Source organism: Nipponia nippon, unplaced genomic scaffold (assembly GCF_047370975.1).
Source record: "Nipponia nippon isolate SJK-2023a ecotype South Korea unplaced genomic scaffold, ASM4737097v1 scaffold_10, whole genome shotgun sequence".
Lineage (NCBI taxonomy): Eukaryota > Metazoa > Chordata > Aves > Pelecaniformes > Threskiornithidae > Nipponia > Nipponia nippon.
Window position 1 is genome coordinate 2316142 of NW_028262291.1, and position 18918 is coordinate 2335059.

Sequence of the window (18918 nt, forward strand, 5' to 3'; positions counted from 1 at the left end):
TTTCCCACACCCATTGGGATGTGGCAGCTCCAAGATGGGACCTGGATAGGGACACACATTACCAGAAAAGTACAGACCTGGGCATAGGAAAGTTCCTATTTCCTTTTGCCTCTTAAAGGATGGGAGAGAACGAGGAGAAACAGGGAGAGAAACACCAGCAAGGAAAGCTTTCTAATGAGTCCTTTCCTCTGACAGAGGCGGGTTTGAGGTACAGGGGTTGATGTATCATGGCGGACCCTCAGAACATGACAGAAGTCCTCAGTTCTCTTTAAAACTGGTGGAGAAATGTGTCCCTAGTTCCCCTCTGCACAGGAGATCCCTTACCAATTACCGTCACTGGCAAAACAGACTTGACTTGGGGAAAATTAATGTATTGCCAATTGAAATAGATTTGGGTAGTGAGAGACAATTAAAATACGACCTTCCCCCCCCAGCCCCAGCTCAGCTTCACTCCTTCCCTCCAGACTCCTCTACCCCCCAAGAAGCACAGGGGTGCTCGAGGGAGTTACAGTCCGTACATAGCGGTTTCTCTCCCGCTCCTTCCCTCTCCCACTTTTCCCCTGCTCCCGCATGGATCCTGCTCAGGCGACAATTCCTGTCAGGTACCCCCCATCTCCTCTGGCGCAGGGTGCTCCCCAGCTGCAGAGCGCTGCTTCCCCTTCTCTGTCCTCGCTGTTCTTCCCGCCATTTCTCGCTCTTTTTCCCTCCCTCTCTGCCTCTCTGGTGTTTTCTGTCCGTTCTCAAATAATGTTTTCACATCGGTGCCACAGGATCCCGTGAAGGGCTCAGCTGTGGCCTGCAGTGCAGCCGCCATGGAACTGCCTGGAACCAGCTGGAACCGGCTGCAACCGGCTGTGCCCAGCGCAGGGCAGCCCCTCACTCCCCTCACAGAGGACCCTGCAGCCCGCGCTGCCAGCAGCTGGCCACAGACACCCAGGACACACATATACACACATTATTTTTTGTACTTAAGACTTTGGGTTTTCCCTGCTCTGGTCCCTCTCCCGTGGGACACACACACGGGATCTGCCGTCTCCACAGCCACTTCTGCCGCAGCCTGCATTCGCCTGGAAACTCTGACAGGAGAGACTGGAGGAGATGAGAGGCTGAATTTGAGAAACTTCTGAGGTACCGGTCTGGAAGGAAGGGCAGCCAGTTTCTTGAGCTGATTTTCACACATTGTAATTGATATGTTGTTGTTAATTCTTTCACTCCTCCGTTCTTCTCTCCACTTCTCCATCCCGCACCCTCTTTACCTAAGGTCAGCCAGATCCCTGTATGTTCCCTCCCCGTTCATGGCCAAGAACCCAGTTGGGCTGCATCCCTGTTGTTAGGTACCATTGCCATTTTTCTGTTTGGACTGATTTCCATCCTCTCATTCCACTTTTTTTTTTTGTCATCTTTGAAAGGATGAGGTTTCCATCCTCACCCTCCCACCTTGTTGGGTGCTGTTTGCACTTCTGTGCACCTGTGTCCTCCTGCTGGTTAGCGCAATCGGCGGCTTCTCGTCTTGTTTCAAAACTGAAATCCACAGTGCGACAAAGGTATGTGCCACAGCAGTCACCCATCAGCTCTGAGAGGAATTGGCATTTTGGCATCAATAATTCCCCTTTTTGGTCCAGTGTTGAGTCCACCAACCCAAGAGCCTATTGTCTAAAGTTGTGTGGAACAATCTGTTTTAACAATGAAGATGCATTTAAGCCCATCTTCATATCAGTTTTTGTGATGTGTTTATTTTTGCTCCTGATTTTTCTCCCTCTTCCCCTCCTCGTTAGCATCTAAAACATACACAGAGCAATATTAGCGAGGGGAGATCTACATTCTTATTGCTACCTTCCTGCCTGATGTTCTTCAGGGTACGCATCAAACCCATCAAATGTTTAGCTGGTCAACACATGTTGCACACAGACATTTTCTCCTTGCAAACAGCAGCAGCATTTTTTTTTTATCTACTACCCTATAAGGAATAACCCAATAGGGTCAAGGGTTTTGTTTGGAGGACTCACCTCACTGAACAGTGTCATCAAGTTGAGCTCAGAGGAACTATTCTCAGAATATATTTAACCTGAAGTTTGCTTAGTTAGTTCAATAGAACAAAAAATCACCTCTCCCTACCACGACTGCATCACTTCTGCCCTTAGCTTATCTTCTTGACAAAGGTACATTTTCTGTTTGGATACCATAAAAATTTCTGCCTTGTTTTCTAAACCTTCCAAATCCCTGTCCAGTTCATTGCCAGGGGAGATGTAGTAGCACTTTACTAACCTGAATAGAAAAAGCAGAATAATAGTATCTGTACTTTGAAGTTTTGGGTGATTTTGACATTTTAAATAGTATTAGCGTTTTAATTCTAGTCTCAGGTGACATCTGTTCTCTTAGGGAAAAAACAAGGTGAATGGCATATTGAGGATTAAGTCTGACAGGACAGATGCTGTGTAAAGTGTCCAAGAGCCCATGCAACAACCTTGGCCCAGCTGTGACCTTGGCTGAATTAGCTGAATTAACCCCACTCGAATTTCTGCGACTAGTCGGCTTTACTGCAGGGATGCATCACAGTATTTGAGATGTACTCACTCAGGGAGAATCCCCAGTTGCCGGAGCTGGGGGTGAAGGAGGGAGAAAAGGCCCCTTTGTTGCTATGCAAGTGAGTTTTGAAGGTGCATGAAAGGAGTAAAAATGAGGATAAGTGAATTCTGCCATAAAGGTACATTCAGGAAAGAGAATGACCTGGACCAGAACTAATCCTGTCTGGTTCTCCAACACCTTGTGACCACCCCTTTGATCCCCCAAAAGATGTTCTAGATTTCTTCCAGCCAGGGCTTCATGGGACCCCCACAGGCATTTGAAGCCGATGCTAGGAGAGAGGGTCTGAAAAGTCTAATCCGTGCCTGCAGCCAGGTAACAGCTTTTGCTGCCAAGCCTTGCAGAGACTCCTCTACTGTGCAGGACTGTGCAGTGTGTCTTCCTCAGCTGATTCTGAAGCTCCTCTGCACCGCCTGCCCTAGAAGCTGCGTCCCTCCCCTTTTTTACCCACCCCTTTTTTAAGAGAAGGCTTTCAGTGTGTGGCCAAGGTGGTTTTGGTGGGCTCCTTCTCGTGAGCCCCTAGGGACAGTATCCAGGCAGACACCTGGGGAGGAGCACACAAGCACAGCTCCCACATAGATCTCTGGGCCTCCAACACATTGTGGGCATGCTTGCTTCCACGTTTCTTTTTGAACAACTGATTTCTGTCTTTTTTTTAAAGAATAAATGTTGGGAGGTGAAGGGAGATCGCTTTTATGCTTTATTGCCAAAAATAATTGGTTTTGAAATTAGTTTTGGGAAGGTGTTTTTGACAATATGTGAGCTATGCAATGGCTTTAGAAGTGAGAGAGTTGATGGAAAAGGAGCTCAAATGTTGGCTCAAGAGTGATAGCTGAGAGAAAAAAGCAAAGACCAGGCAGAGCCATTTTTAAATGCTGTTTATTAAACTTGGCACTCACAGAGAGCGACAGTAAGCTAGCCACAAAGACAGTACTCATGCTTTACCATGGGGGAGTCTAAATAAACAAAAGTGCATTTGAATTTGGGGTTAACATACGGGGTTAGCAACATGGCTTGGTATAGCCCTAACTTGGGCTCATATATTCACTTTTCCCCCCACACCTGGGATCTAGGGCCCACTGGTTCAAAGGAATCTATGTTCTACCTCTCTTTTTCCTTCTCTCTCCATTTCAAAAGGTGATTGAGCAAAAAAAAGGAGAAATTTAAGAGGACATAGTTATCGTGCCATGGGTATCCCGTTCATCTTTGTCATCTGCTGAATCTTCAAAGGCCCTCTGGAATGCCAGCCTGAGGGTGCACTTGATTCTCCGATCCCTGTAGCTCCCCACAAGGAAGTAAATGATGGGGTTGAGACTGCTGTTCACACAGGACAGCACAAAGCCAATCTCCGGGGAGTAGAGGAATTTGTAGCCCAAGAAGTCAAAGAGGATCAGGACACTCAGAGGCACAGCGAAAATGAGGAAGAAGAGGACGGTGAGCATGATGACGGTGAAGAGCCTGCCTGTTCGGAGGTGTTGGGAGCTGCACTTGACCCGAAGGAAGAGGGTCAGGCTGAAGAGCAGCATGAGGGGCGTGCAGAAGAGGAAGTCCAAGGCTCCGATGCTGATGAGCAGGAGGCGGCAGCTCCTGGCAGAGGGGCGGACGGTACACAAAATGTACCCGAGGGTGTTCAGCAGCAGGGAGAGACCCCAGAGCAGGCCGGAGATGATGGCGGACAAGTGCTTTGGGCGGTGGCTTCGGCACCAGATTGGAGAAAGGACAGAGAGGCACCTCTCAATGCTGACGGTGGTCAGGAGATACAAGCCCGTCCCATACGTGAAAAGGTCCAGGAAGAGGAATATCCCAAACTGCACCCCCACGTTGAACTGCATCAGGTACTGAACGGTCTCAATGGCGATGCAGAGGAGATACCCAAAGTCGGCAGCGGCCAAGTTCAGGATGTAGACGGTGAAGTGGTTTCTCCGGATGCGGAAGCCAAGGTACCATAGGACCATGCCATTTCCCACCATCCCACAGGCAGCGCTGATGAGGCAGAAGCTCTCCATGAACTTGAGGACAGCATATGATGGCTCTGTCTTTCCCACAGCCCCGCTCTGATTAGTCCCATGAGCCTGGCTTGCATTGCTTTGGGAAAAGAGTGTTCTGAGCTCCTCAGTCATGATGAAATCCCCCAAATCAAATACGTCTCTTCTTTCTGTCTCTCTTGGGATCAGAGAAGAGGCAGAGGGCACTTAGTGACTGACACATTGCTTTTATTCTTACAGCTTTGTGGCTTGGCACAGATAGCTTTCAAGGAGCATGCATGGTTACTATCTATGTAGGTAACAGCTATCAAGATGCAAAATGTTGAGAAGAGGGCAAAATCATGCAGGAATTTGGAGAGGTGGAGATTGGCTAAGTGCAGCATCCCTGCAGAAGAAGAAAGAATGAGACCATTCAACACAGTAAAGAAAAAGAAGCAGAAGAAAACATTGCTAATTACAGACAGTGCAGTGAATTACAGACAGAGCAGTAGGAGATGGGAAGGGTGTGACTACGTAGTGACTCTGTGTGCGTGTGTGCCTGTGAGAGAGGACCAGAAGTGGCACAGCAGAGACAAGGAACACCGCAAAACGTGTGGATGGTGAGGCATTCCTGAACCCAGTCCTCAAATCTTACCTTCTGCCCCTGTGCAGCTGAATTGAGCGCTCAGAGAAGCTAGGATCTGGCAGCAGCTCTGGTGTCTTTCTCTTGGTTTGTAATTTATCCCATTGGATCTTCTGGGAAACACTTTCTGTGGAAAAGACAGGAAAGGTGTTTCAGTCTGCAGATTCGGTTTGTGTCTTCTGTCATGTCACGAAGCAGGTGCTGTCAGGAAGGAGCGTTCTCACTGTGCAGAGGGAGAGGATGGGATGAAGTCAGCAGCAGATGAGAATGGGTTTCTTTTACGTTGTGAGGCAACTGCACATTTCTGCTCCACTTCTCTGGTTGCTCCTACAGTAGGTGGGGAGAAAATTACCTGCCAGGGATTCCATTGCCAGCGATGCTCTGGGATATTGCTTGCATCTGTGAAAGGCTCTTTGTGCATTTGTACTGGGGCCAAATGCTGTTATGCTAGGGATGTACAAATGAGTGGTTAGTAGAGATTGTGGGAAGTTCTCAGAGGAACGGTATTCTGTTTTGTTTTGTCTTTCTTGGAAAATCAGACTTGGTTTAGATTGGATTAGTCTGAGGGACAGTATCCCTTTTCCCAATGTTTCCTTCAGAAATCATTTCCTGTGCAATGCCTTATCCCAAATCCTGCCAAGACCCCAAGAAGAAAAATGGCTTGTCCAGCGTGCCTGGGGTGAGGGAGACAGATCAGACAATGAGGCCTTCATCCCTTCATCCCCTGAGTGCTAAGCATCAGTAACCCTTCCTGGACATGATCAGCCCTCACTTTCCACCCCAGCACGCTTCTGAGCCTTTCTTTCCCAGAATGTGTAAAAAGGTGCCTATTTCTTTCTCCTCCGGACAGGCGGAGCCTCTCTAAACTGCACAGGGCTCTTACAGCGCTTGGATGACTCATTACTCACTTCTGACCCCAGAGAAATAAAGTATTTTAAAAGGCTGAACTGAAAGGGACTTTAGAAGGATAGTAAACAGAGCAATTATTTATTCATAGCAATTAAGAGAAATACTGCAGACAGGAAATAACCTTGCTGTGTGCCACTAATAAAACGGAGAGGAAGAAAGGACTTTTAACAATGTGGCTGTGCAAGTTTTGAAATGGGTTGGTGTCGGCTCCAAGGGGACACATGTCCCTCAGTCTTCAGGTGTCACACTGTGAAGAAGCAAGGTTCTTTCTCTGCCTCTGCAGTCAGGAGTTGCCTTTGAGCAGACCCGATCCAAATTTTGTGATGTTGTGATTACCTGACTTTTTGTCACCTCTCTTACTTCAAATTAAACAGAGCTTAGGATTGGATTAAGTCCTTTATCTATGGCTTCTTGCCTATGGACACTTGCTTTGATGTACTGCCTTTTCCTGGCCGGGGTAGGAACGGGTGACTACCTTTCTGACAGTTAAGCTTTTAAAGCACACAACCTGTAGGGCCTAAAGTGGGGTTTCCATGCCGTACCTCAGGTCTCACCAGCAAGGCCTGCCAAAGCCTGTTTGCACTGTTGTACCTCCTCTGCTCTTCTTTGTGCCTGATCCCAAGTTGCTCTGAGGGTTGTAAGACGCCACTTGGCTACAAGCTGGTGCAACACTTAAATAGTGCAAAAGGTAGCTGTGTAGAGGTGCTTGCCCCTCGTTCTGTCCCCAGTTAGCTGACCCTGACTCTCCTCTTTCAAAGAGGACGTAGCCTTCTCTTACTAGCTGCTGCCCCGTCCTTCCTGCGGCACAAAGCCACATTTCCATGAAAGGTGCAAGAGAAGGAATTTGGCAGCTGATGTGGGGGACGGCTGCAAGGGGAAGGCTGCTCCTTTGAGGTGTGTGTGAGGTAGGCTGGGGTGAGGGAGGGAAGCGGGCTGGTTGTTGTAGAAGCTCTTGGAATGGAGAATGGGGTAGCAGCTTGAAGGGGAGGGTGGGGATAACTATGGGGGGACAGAGGCTTGGGAAAGGGAACCAAATCAAGGCACCGGAGAGTCTTTCACTCTCCTGCATGTGGTGAAAGCTGTACTGTTCTGAAGCGTCCACATGCCCATACACATCCCTTCCTCCAGGTCTTAATTGCACCGCAGAAAAATACCAACAGTAACGTGTGTGCCTTCTGCTGAAATCAATGAGAAAATAAAGATTATTTCAGACTCTGGTGTCTAGGGACTCCTCAGAGGAGTGGAGTTAGATTTGTTGTCCTTGGGGAACAAGTGACACCATCCCTCGCAGGCACCGCATGCTGCTGGCACACGGACCGTGTGGAGGAGCACACTCAACACTTACGGCCTGGGCTGCCTGTCTTCTTTCAGCTGCCCCCAGGGAAGCAGAAATGCGGGCTTTTTTCATGGTGCTGGTGGCCCCTGAGGAATGTTCCCTTCTTATGCATGACCACTGATCTTCTGGATGCCGTGGCATCCTTCCAGAGAGATACCGAGTAATTCAGAGGACAAACTTCGTTCAGATGCTGAGGACATTCTCCCTGGCAGGCTGGGCTGACAATCTTGGTGTTAGTTCAGGGTGGAAAAGCCTGCAAATGATCCCCATCTCCTTGCAGATCCTATCACTGATTTCTTTTGGACCCCAGGAGTTACATTGTAAATATCTGGCAGATGCCACCCCTGAGAACGCTTGTCTTTTACCATGGATGATTGAAGGTGTCTACGACGGTGGTTTATATGCAGGTGTCACCTTTTAAATGGCCCAGGCTGGATGTAAAGTGTTCACATTAATGTGATGTGTAAAATGTGTTCACATTAAAAGCCACATGTCTTCATGATAGTTATGTTTAAGGACAAACTGTCAGGATGGAAAGTTTTTCACAGTTTATATTCTGTATGATTTTATCAGTTGATGGCTCCTTCTGAGGACAATAATGTTTTTAAATACAATTTATTTTCCTTTTAAAAAGAAAGCTTTTGACATTTTTACTAATAATGGAAATGTTTCAGTTCTCCCAATGATAAAATCATTATAGATATTAAAAGGAAAACATTTTTAACATGTTTTCTGATAAATGGATGCTCTCTTCCCTTCAGCGGTAGAAGAAAAAACAAACCTTAGTAGAAGGAAAAAAAACCTTACTAAAAATAATTGATGACATAGACCTAATCTGGATCAACTATATGTATATTGCAGAAGAATAGCATTAAAAATTAAAGAATAGTAGAAATGGAACACAAATTTCAGCTTTCAGGAACTGTAAACAGGAAGCAAAAAGCAACTGCAGGCACTAGGGTGCACCACTAGTTTTTTAAGTGGTGCATTTCAAAATCAATAAAAAGACAAATGAACAGAAAAAACATAATAGACAATAGAAGAATGCAGCTTCCCTTTAGGAAAATATTTGCAGATGAAGGCACAAAGAGGAAATCTGTAAGGTTTCTCGAAGAAAATTATGTGTGTTGCCCTTTTCTATCAATTTAGGTTAAAAGAACAAATGGTGTGTAGTCTGATAGTACCACATTTCAAATAATCACATCTTGCATCTCAAGGGATTGGGTCTAGAGGATAATTTGTTGCAAATTGTGGTATTTATTTGCCTTTCTTCCCTTTCTTATTTTTTCCTTATCCTTGAATTTATTTCTGTTGGTAGAGGAGATGTTAGAAGCCATGGGTTCTCATCATCTGTCCTTCTTAAAGGAAGAAATAATAACCCAATGCATGCTGTAGTTAGATGCAGATACGCTGTCCTGGACTGGGGGAAGCTAAAATAATATGCAACTCCAGCCCCGTATTGCTTTGAAACACAAGAAAAGGGAACATGCAACTCAGTGCATAAAGTTGTAAGGCAAATTGGTAGGGATTGGAGCCCTTTTCTACTACATCACAACTCCATGGTATGGAAACCTCCCTAGTTAATAGTAGAAAGGAAATTCTAGGGCATGAATCATTTCACTGTTTGAAATCCTTACATTAGGAAGCCAAGAATCATGCACTCTGTGAGCCGCAGAAGGTTGTGTGTGTTGCTGAGATACAGGTATTTAAAATTAAGTGAGGTAGGTAGACTCTTCTTCCAGGAATTTCATGGCTGCTTTCAACAGGAGGAGGATTGGTTCCCATCTCATCTTCAGAGGCCTGAGTAAAAAGTGACCAGGAATTTATGAACTTGATATTGTTGTGCTCTGAAAGACTGAGATTTATTGAGTGAGCTGCAAATTCTGAGTGGGATTCCTTTGATGAAATGTAGACACCAAGACCTTTCCCCTTATAAAATATAAATCATTTAATGGCAACTGAAAACAAATAGGCAATTTCAATGTGGTCCTAATAAAGATCAGATAAATTCTGTGCTGCAGGTGCTTATATGTTTTCACAGACTGTGGATGGAGCTGAAAATAACTAGCTAAAGGGTAGAGATCTACAAGGAAGATACCGAAGGTCAGGTGAGACAAACCATCCCCAATACCTCAGAGTTCTTCAATTCTGTAAACTATCAACCCTCGGCTCCAGACCAGTGTTACTGTGTTAGGCACAACAGGGTATTAGGAGGACATAGTTATCGTGTCACGGGTATCCCGTTCATCTTTGTCATCTGCTGAATCTTCAAAGGCCCTCTGGAATGCCAGCCTGAGGGTGCACTTGATTCTCCGATCCCTGTAGCTCCCCACAAGGAAGTAAATGATGGGGTTGAGACTGCTGTTCACACAGGACAGCACAAAGCCAATCTCCGGGGAGTAGAGGAATTTGTAGCCCAAGAAGTCAAAGAGGATCAGGACACTCAGAGGCACAGCGAAAATGAGGAAGAAGAGGACGGTGAGCATGATGACGGTGAAGAGCCTGCCTGTTCGGAGGTGTTGGGAGCTGCACTTGACCCGAAGGAAGAGGGTCAGGCTGAAGAGCAGCATGAGGGGCGTGCAGAAGAGGAAGTCCAAGGCTCCGATGCTGATGAGCAGGAGGCGGCAGCTCCTGGCAGAGGGGCGGACGGTACACAAAATGTACCCGAGGGTGTTCAGCAGCAGGGAGAGACCCCAGAGCAGGCCGGAGATGATGGCGGACAAGTGCTTTGGGCGGTGGCTTCGGCACCAGATTGGAGAAAGGACAGAGAGGCACCTCTCAATGCTGATGGTGGTCAGGAGATACAAGCCCGTCCCATACGTGAAAAGGTCCAGGAAGAGGAATATCCCAAACTGCACCCCCACGTTGAACTGCATCAGGTACTGAACGGTCTCAATGGCGATGCAGAGGAGATACCCAAAGTCGGCAGCGGCCAGGTTCAGGATGTAGACGGTGAAGTGGTTTCTCCGGATGCGGAAGCCAAGGTACCATAGGACCATGCCATTTCCCACCATCCCACAGGCAGCGCTGATGAGGCAGAAGCTCTCCATGAACTTGAGGACAGCATACGATGGCTCTGTCTTTCCCACAGCCCCGCTCTGATTAGTCCCATGAGCCTGGCTGGTTGCAGTTGGAAGGAACATTGATGTAGCTGAAGTACTCATTATAAGTGATTTCAGACAGACCTGTAAGCAGAAAGGAGAGAGGTGTTAACTCCAGTGTGACTTTCCCTCATGGTGACCTGGTGGTGTGTCTGGATTTGTTCCAGCTCTTTGTAGCCTTTGATTTAGGGAGGGATTGCTGTGTTTGGACTTAGAGCACCGAGCGTTGTTCAAAGTACTCTATCTAAGTCAAATTCTACATGACATGTACAAAAAGTTAGATTGCAGTGTATTTCTCCCTTTCTAAAATTCATTTCTTTAGGGTCCTGTTTTCAGTCAGTGTTGGGAAACAAATATCTTAAAAAAGCAATAATAGCTCAGATTAATCATGTCTGACAAGTACCTCTTTTTCTTGTCTGAATAAAAAAAGAACCCCGTGTTAACAACTCTGGTATAATTGTCTTTGCTTCATGTGGCTAGGATTAGATGAGACAAATCTTGTGAAAAGTGTGTGAAAGTTCGAGTTGATTGGCATACAAGTTCAATCAGCATGAAAGCTGATCAAGTTTTGTTCTACGCATATGCCTAGAAAACATGGTCGAGAGTACTCAAAATAGCTGCTAGCTTTTTATGTTGACGACTGATTTCTATTTTAATAAAGTGTGGTTTAATGTGGTTGGTTTGTTCTCAAGCCCTATGTACAGACAATAAACAATTCAGTCTGTCAGAGTCAGCCCTTAATAACTTCCTTCGCAGAGAGAAACCGTAAGAACCATATGTTGGAAAAAATGTCTGACCCTCACAGGACATTGGAATTATGGCTCAAATAATTATGTCACCCCATTCCCTGAGGCAGTTCATGCTTTTTCCCCCACGATACTGGGATCTGAATGAGAATCTTGAGAAAAAAAAAGCCAAAAAATAGATTTCATACCTTTTTTTTTGTCTGATGAGGTCAAACAGCGTGACTCTCTTCCTCTCTCCCCACCAGCTATTAATTTTGATGTGGGAAGGTAGAGAAGTGTCTTGAAAGACATCAGGACATAGTTAAAAAGAAGAGAGGAACAAGTCAAAAGGGGGAGAGCTAGGAAGTTGTGAATCATTGAACACTCTAACCAGCATGAATACTCTGTTCTCTCTTTGTAAAATGCTGCAGCATACATGGAGACAGACTTCCATAAACAAGCAAAATGTGACAGATGATTGAATCATTATTGTTTCGTCTCAGCACCCCAGACACACTGTCTTCAGCGCTGCACGGATAGAGGCAAGACAAACGCGTGATGCAGGTAGATTCTTCGCCCAGCTGCTGGCCTGAAGCAGTGGAGACAATCTTGCTCTGTTAGTCCGTGGAAGGCATGTACACCAGCAGTGCTTGGTTGGAAATCCAGCTGGGACTGTTAAACCTGGCTTTCACCATTAAAAATGCAAACATCTCATTTAACGTTGCCTTTAAGGCTGCCATTTGAATTAATGGAGGTTTATGAGCACCTCCAACGGTAATGCATTTTATCCTAAGATGGGTGTCTTAGGTAGGTGTGCAGTCACCTGTCTGTCTTTGCTGACTGCAGATACAGTGCAGAGTGCCAGCTTCAGCGAGAGGATTAGCGTATGGACAGCTGAAGTGAGCTGAGGTGAATTCCACCCTTAACTTCACCAGGGCTTGCTGGATGTGAAACCTTTAGGGTTGACTGGAACCAGGGAACTTCTGGGGCTGCACCATACTCATATGTAGGAAGCTGGATGATTCCATCCTCAGTTGTTACAGGACCTTGAGTGCTTCTAACATGAAGACTTTAGAGACCAGTGGTCTTTGAAGAAAGAATTTTAGTACATACTGAAAGGGACTGCAGAAAGCAAAACCCATCATCTCCCTCAGAATGCACAGAATCTCTGTTGTAGCACAGTTTCACAACAGGAACATCCCTGAGTTCAAACTCACCTTCTCTTTCCTTATCTGGGGAGAGCAGCATACTGCCTGACCAACCTCACTAGCAGGGCTACCTCTTCCCTGATCATCCATAGCAAGCAAATTGAAAAGATCCAGCTTTATGACTGTTCACTTCCTCACTATCTGCTTTTGGCGTGGCAGCAAATTATCAGACCTTGATTCACAGTAGAAAGCAGCTGGAGCAGCCTCTAATTCTGTGAACCAAGTCTGCTATGAGGAGAAAGGAAGACCCGGTGGCTAAGCAGTTTCCTAGCCTTTAGAAGACCCAATGCAGCACTGTCTCTGCCACAAGCTATCTGTGTAACCTGAAGCAAATTTCCAATTGAAGAGGACACGAACATTTGAGTGTCACTTAAGCTCTGTCTAAGCCCACTCCAGCCTTCTGACTTGGTGCCCATTTTAGGAAAGTGGCTATTCTACCTCCCTGCTACAGTCATCTCCAGAAGGCAATTGACCCCATCCTCCAGAACTGCGTCTCTCTCCACCAGGCATCCAGGGAATGGCAGGTGATTAGTTGTCTAACTTAAGCTTGTCAGGCACATTTCCTAATGTTAAATGACATGGCCCTGTGCCATTGGTCATATATGCATAAAGACTGCCAGGTACAGGCATGGCTGTAATGGACGCCCTGTGGATAAATGACAAAACATCAATAATTTTGCCTTCCACTGTAATGGAAGTGAAGGAATCCTTCTCTGACTTCTGTAGACCGTGGAAAAGAATAGCGAAAAAGTCACTCACAGTTCTCATATATTTATTGTATGGACTTGAAAAGACTGATTTCTTCTTGTCTCCAAGACACATTCATGTCTCCAAGGTACATTCAAGATGTAAGCCTACTTCCTTAACGAAACTAATTAATGAAAGCTTGCATCAAACAGCAGCAGACTGAGTCTAGGTGATCTTTTTCTCTCTTGAGATTAAACATTTGCATGCTGATTACCATGTAGTTCCTGTGGCAGATGTCAGACTGAACAACCTTGGGACCACAAAGACATTTTAGACTATGGACACAAAGTTATGATGTTGTGTTTTCTTGGATAATCTTAAGTGATCATTTAAGACCAAAACTGCCAATACTAGGTCTCTGAATAATGCCATCTTATATTACAGAGGTATATTTAGAGAAATTCAATAGCACTTGTTAATGGAAAAGGGTCCCCAGAATGAAGCTCTCCTTCTCCTGAAAATGATCAAGACAATTGCTTACCTATAGCCAATTTCTAACCAGCAGGAGAAGAAAACGTTTGACCTCCTTTCCTCCATTTTTTTTCCTCCTCCCTTCCCCTCACCATCTCTCCAGAAGCACAACAGAAAGCATTAGACAGACTGCAATAGCAAAGATATCGTCTAGGAATTTCTCACCTTTTTGTGGCTTCCCTGGAATTTCAGTGACTGATTTGCAGCAGCTGCCTGGTATGGATCTGCTGGGTAAAATTGTCACCTGAATTCTCTGATATATGGTCCAGATGAAATCCTTGTGCCATACTGTAGTGCTGGGCTAGTCAGACACTCTTTAAAAAGCCATGGTCTTTTCAACGTGACATCCGACAGCCAGCCAATCACTCTCTTGGGCAAATATCTGGTTTGTTGTGTGTGGTCACTTAGATTTGAACCACTTCCCCCTTCCCTCTTTGTAAAGAACCTGCCACTGTCATGGCTCTGGAAATGTTTTTTTACTACTTCTCCCTTCTTCAGCCAGTCTCACAATACAGAGAAAGCAAGAACTGTGTGTACAAAACTATACTTTGCCTCTTGCACTGATGCTTTGTCTCCTACTTGTGTCCCTGAGATTCTCTAGTTTCACAGTCCTTGAAGAGGATGCCTTACTGCCGCTCAGGGTCACATAGATTGAGAAATTGCCAGTGCTCTTCCATAATGCCTACTGTTGATTTCACAACCTCCCTCAGCACAACTTCTCATTCCCCAAGGGCCTATTGTCCCTGCCAAGCTGGCCGTAACACAGTCATCACCACGGAGTGTCCTCTTCTGACCCACAGCCTCTCCCAACACAAGTTACCTCCGTACTTAGTCCCTACTGATTTACCTTTCCTGGAGGAGGGTCCACCCAAACTCCATAGCCCTACCACACCTCAGCGGCTACAATTGCACAGCCTCTGCTTGTGCTGCCTTCAATACACAGTGCCCTCTTCTGATGTCACCACCTCTTTCAACGCAGCTTCACACCCCACAGTACTACCTGCCACTTCATACTGTCTTTCAGAACAGTCCTTCACCACACCTCAGGCACTTCCGATTTCACAAAATCCCTCAAGACAGCCTCCAGCCTCATGCTTTCCATTTCCAGTTTCACAATTTCCCCTCAAACAGTGCCTCAGCCCCATCCTGCCCACCATCAAATTCACCCCTCTTCACCACTTCATGTCTCTATCAAGACAGCCTCTTGCCAGCATTCACTGCCCACCCACACCACCTCACTCATCTTCTCACCCTGCACAGTCCCTCCATGTGCATGAGCTACCACCACCGTGGTGTCCAGATCCACGTGCCAAAGAAAGCAGAGTGAAAACGGAGAAAACACCTTTCTCCTTTCCTGGCAGTAAGCACATCCTCATAGGGAACTATTTTGCAACAGGAGATACCAGCAACTCTTGATTTGGGCTTGTGCGTTAAGTCACTTCTGCTACTCCATTTGGCTAGGGAAACAAAAGGAGATGAGTATGATGCTAGCCAAATTGCTGCCGTGTGTGTCAGTGGGTACAGAAATTTGCAGATTTGGCCCAAATTAGCTTAGCAGGCCAGATACCCGATGGTTCATCTTTAGCTTCGTCTGTCATTTGTTGTTCCTCTTCCTTTCCCAAAGATTGTAAGACTGTTTTTACTTTCTTACCCAATACTCTGTTTGCTATAGTGACTACTGTTAACCCTTATTAACCTGGACAGGACTCCAGGCTACAGTGTAAGATGATATTTCAGTGTAAGATGATATTTAAGTTAGAGGACTATTTTCATCTAGAGCTGTATTTAGCCTCTTCATTAATTTGAGGATTTCCATTTTCACTGCATGGATCGCTGGCATTCTATGTTGGGACATGGTTACATTACCTCGGTTGTTATAGGGCCATTCTAAATTTCAAGAAATGTCAGTAATGGGCAGTGGATGAAACTATTGACACCCATAAGTCAGAAGCTAAAAACACACAGTAGACTCCAGAGCAGTGATGGGTTTGAGTTGAACTGATGCACGAATTGGCATATCCATTTGCTTTATTGTGTTTCATTTCCTAGATTCACCTTTGGCTGCAGAAGTTTTAAGTTAAGAAAGATGAGGCTCTTCGTGCCAGCAAGATTGCATAGAATCATAGGATGGTTTGGGTTGGAAGGGACCTTTAAAGATCATCTAGTGTCCTGTCCCCCTGCCCATGGTCAGGGACATCTTTCACTAGACCAGGTTGCTCAAAGCCCCATCCAACCCGACCTTGAACACTTCCAATGATGGGGCATCCACAGCTTCTCTGGGCGACCTGTTCCAGTGTCACACCACCCTCATCATGAAAAATTTCTTCCTTGTGTCCAATCTAAATCTACTCTTTTTCAGTTTGAAACTGTTGCCCCTTGTCCTGTTGCTACAGGCCTTGTTGAAAAGCCTTTCTCTGCCTTTCTTATGAGCCCCCTTTATATATTGAAAGGCCACAAGAAGGTCTTGAGGAGCCTTCTCTTCTTCAGGCTGAAGTCTCTCAGTCTTTCTTCATATGAGAAGTGTTCCAGCCCTCGGATTGTTTTCATGGCCCTCCTCTGGACCCACTCTAATAGGTCCATGACTGTCTTGTTCTGAGGACCCCAGAGCTGAACGCAGTACTCTAGGTGGGGTCTCACCAGAGCGGAGTAGAGGGGCAGAATCACCTCCCTCGACCTGCTGGTCATGCTTCTTTTTATGAAGCCCAGGATATGATTGGCTTTCTGGGCTGCAAGCGCACATTGCCAGCTTATGTTCAATTTTTCATCCACCAGTATCCCCAAGTCCTTGTCTGCAGGGGTCCTCTCAATCCCTTCGTCCTCTAGTCTGTACTGGTAGTGGGGATTGCCCAACCCAGGTACCTTGTACTTGGCCTTGCTAAACTGCATGAGGTTCTCATGGGCCCACTCCTCAAGCCTGTCAAGGTCCCTCTGGATGGCATCCCTTCCCTCAAGCGTATCAACTGCACCACTGAGCTTGGTGTCATCTGAAAACTTGCTGAGAGTACACTTGATCCCACTGTCTATATCAATGATGAAGATTATATTAAATAGTATTGGTGCCAGTACGGACCCTTGAGGGACACAGCTTGTTGCTGGTTTCTACTTGGACATTGAGCCATTGACTGTAACTCTTTGGACATGGCCTTTGTCTGCCCTCAGTAATTTTGTTCAAAATCTAGAGTCTATTTCAGACCTAATCCCATCCTAAAATCAGGTCTGAGGTAGATCAGGTGAACCAGTTTCTGGAGAGATGTTTTTCTTTCCATAGGAAAGCCTAGAGTGATGAAGACTCAACTCAGCTGACTTCCATAGGCATAAAAGAGCTGACTTCCTCCCTCGGTTTCCCAATTTGTAAAAGAAGGATTTTTTGCACTTGCTGTGCAATTTGCTGACCTTGGCTAAACCATGCAAGTTCTTGCAAAAGGCTCTATCCACTGCATTGCCAGTGATGAAATTTCATGCAAAAATAGGACTTGAAGTGTCATCAAGAGGTAACCCAGGCCATCTTCTACCTCTGTGAAAACTTAACTTAATCGTAACCACTACTGAGAGAAGTGTGCCTAACTGCCCTTTAAAAGACTCCCGTGACAGGTAACTCTTTACCACCCCCAGAGCATGGTGCCTCTCTCCTTACTACTAGAAATCTCTCTGATTTTTTTTTTTTTAACCAAGATTTGTGTTTCATGTGTTTTCTTTTTGGAATGCACAAAGATTTAGAAGTCTTGTTTTATTACTCACCATGCTATAAAGACAAAGCAGTGGATCTAATGGGCCTCTACACTTGGGAAAACCATAAAGCATGGCTTAATGGAGGACTCTGGAAAGGGTTAAATGGACTAGATCACTGCACATGCTTGTCCAGTTTAATATTCAGCTAATCCATTGGCTGTTATTTCTGCTGGAGAAATCCTGAAATGCCTTCATAATATCGTTATCATTGATGGACGGCTATTTCTTTAAAATGTGTTTGCTTAAACTTTTCAGTCAGGACAGAATTAATTTCTCCTCCTTTGCCCCTTCCTTTCATGCCTTCCCTGAGCCTCCACACCTCCCTCCTCCAGCCCCAAGAGCCCTTCAGGTGCAAGATTTCCTCGGAGACAGTTAAAGAGCTCTACTTAAGCAGTGTTCTTCTCAGCCTCCTTTCTGCTGCTGGGTCGTGAATACACAGGCCAGGCCACGCTACCCAGACAGCCCATCAAAGCAGCTCTCACATAGACAGAGAATGCCAAGATAACACTTGTGATACAGAAAAGGAAGAAATTAAATTGGATGGGATTATACAGTAAAAGGCACTTCCTAAGCAAAGGTTGGAAGCTTTCCAGAAGCCGTTCTATGTTCTTTAAAGACTGTGCTCTAACACATTCCCATCAGGGAAGGCAGGTGTTGAGGAGATAAAATCATACAGCCCTTACACAAAAAAATTAGATCTCCAAACACAGAGGAGGTAAGTTTTCCAGGTTCTCTGGATTCTTTTTTTTTCTTTTTTTATTTCATTTCTTCTTTTCTTTGCCTGATTTCCTTTGCTCTTTTGTTTCCCTTCTTCTTGAACAAATGTGAAAATACAAAAAGAATTTTTCACTAAAGTTATCAACTGTCTATGGCTATCTTTGGCTGAAACCATGCACAGAGGTAGTTCTGGAGTCCCAGATTAGGTTATTTTGTTATTTTGTTTCCCATTAACCACCTGACATTTTAGGGAAGAATGCTTGCAATAAGGAGAGGGTGCAATTTCTCATTGTTTTTGAAATGTTAGCAGTCCACATTGTATTTATTTTATTTTGCAATTGATTGCATTATATCATATACCTCTAGTCTCTCCCTGAAAAGATACTTTTAGAGGTAAGACATAACTTGTGGGAATCCTCTACTGAATTAGTCATTCTAGTCATCCTCTCAGAGTCAACAGAAAGAAATAGGCACCTCCAGCATGTAATTCATCACATCTTTAAGCAGACACCTTAGGCTGGTCATGAATTGCCCTGCAAAGGCCGAAAAAAGAGTGCATATGACTGGCTCAGATATTTAAGTAATGTAATGCTATGTAATGTAAGATATGTAAGCTATGTAATGTAAGTTAGTGAGATGGAATGAGGCAGATGAATAAATATCTTGTAAAATGCAGTTTAGTGGTGGTGACAGGAGCCTTTACCAAGAGGGACACACAGCAAAGCTGGCTGTTGTGAATGGGTCGTATCGTTACAATCCTTTCAAAAATATACACCTTGTTTTAG

General features: G+C 45.3%; 2 protein-coding genes across 3 annotated transcripts; both read right to left on the minus strand.

Annotated features, from left to right (window-relative positions):
• Positions 1-3746: 3746 nt before the first annotated feature.
• On the minus strand, positions 3747-4703 carry LOC104009473 (proto-oncogene Mas). Its single transcript, XM_009461478.2, has one exon. It carries the CDS (start codon positions 4701-4703, stop codon positions 3747-3749), a length of 957 nt encoding a protein of 318 aa, XP_009459753.2.
• A 3562-nt stretch (positions 4704-8265) lies between these two features.
• On the minus strand, positions 8266-13976 carry LOC104009389 (proto-oncogene Mas). Of its 2 annotated transcripts, XM_087741993.1 has the most exons (3): positions 13853-13968; positions 11471-11561; positions 8266-10620 (listed from the first exon to the last, which is right to left on the minus strand). In XM_087741993.1, exon 3 carries the CDS (start codon positions 10597-10599, stop codon positions 9643-9645), a length of 957 nt encoding a protein of 318 aa, XP_087598119.1. In that variant the 5' UTR covers positions 10600-10620; positions 11471-11561; positions 13853-13968; the 3' UTR covers positions 8266-9642. The 2 variants fall into 2 exon arrangements, with proteins under 2 accessions (XP_087598119.1, XP_087598125.1); XM_087741999.1 differs by lacking the exon at positions 11471-11561 and having other exon boundaries at positions 13853-13976.
• Positions 13977-18918: the final 4942 nt, after the last annotated feature.

Coding starts and splice junctions, on each gene's coding strand:
- LOC104009389 (XM_087741999.1), bottom strand. CDS start 10,599: ATGAGTACTTCAGCTACATCAATGTTCCTTCCAACTGCAACCAGCCAG.
- LOC104009473 (XM_009461478.2), bottom strand. CDS start 4,703: ATGACTGAGGAGCTCAGAACACTCTTTTCCCAAAGCAATGCAAGCCAG.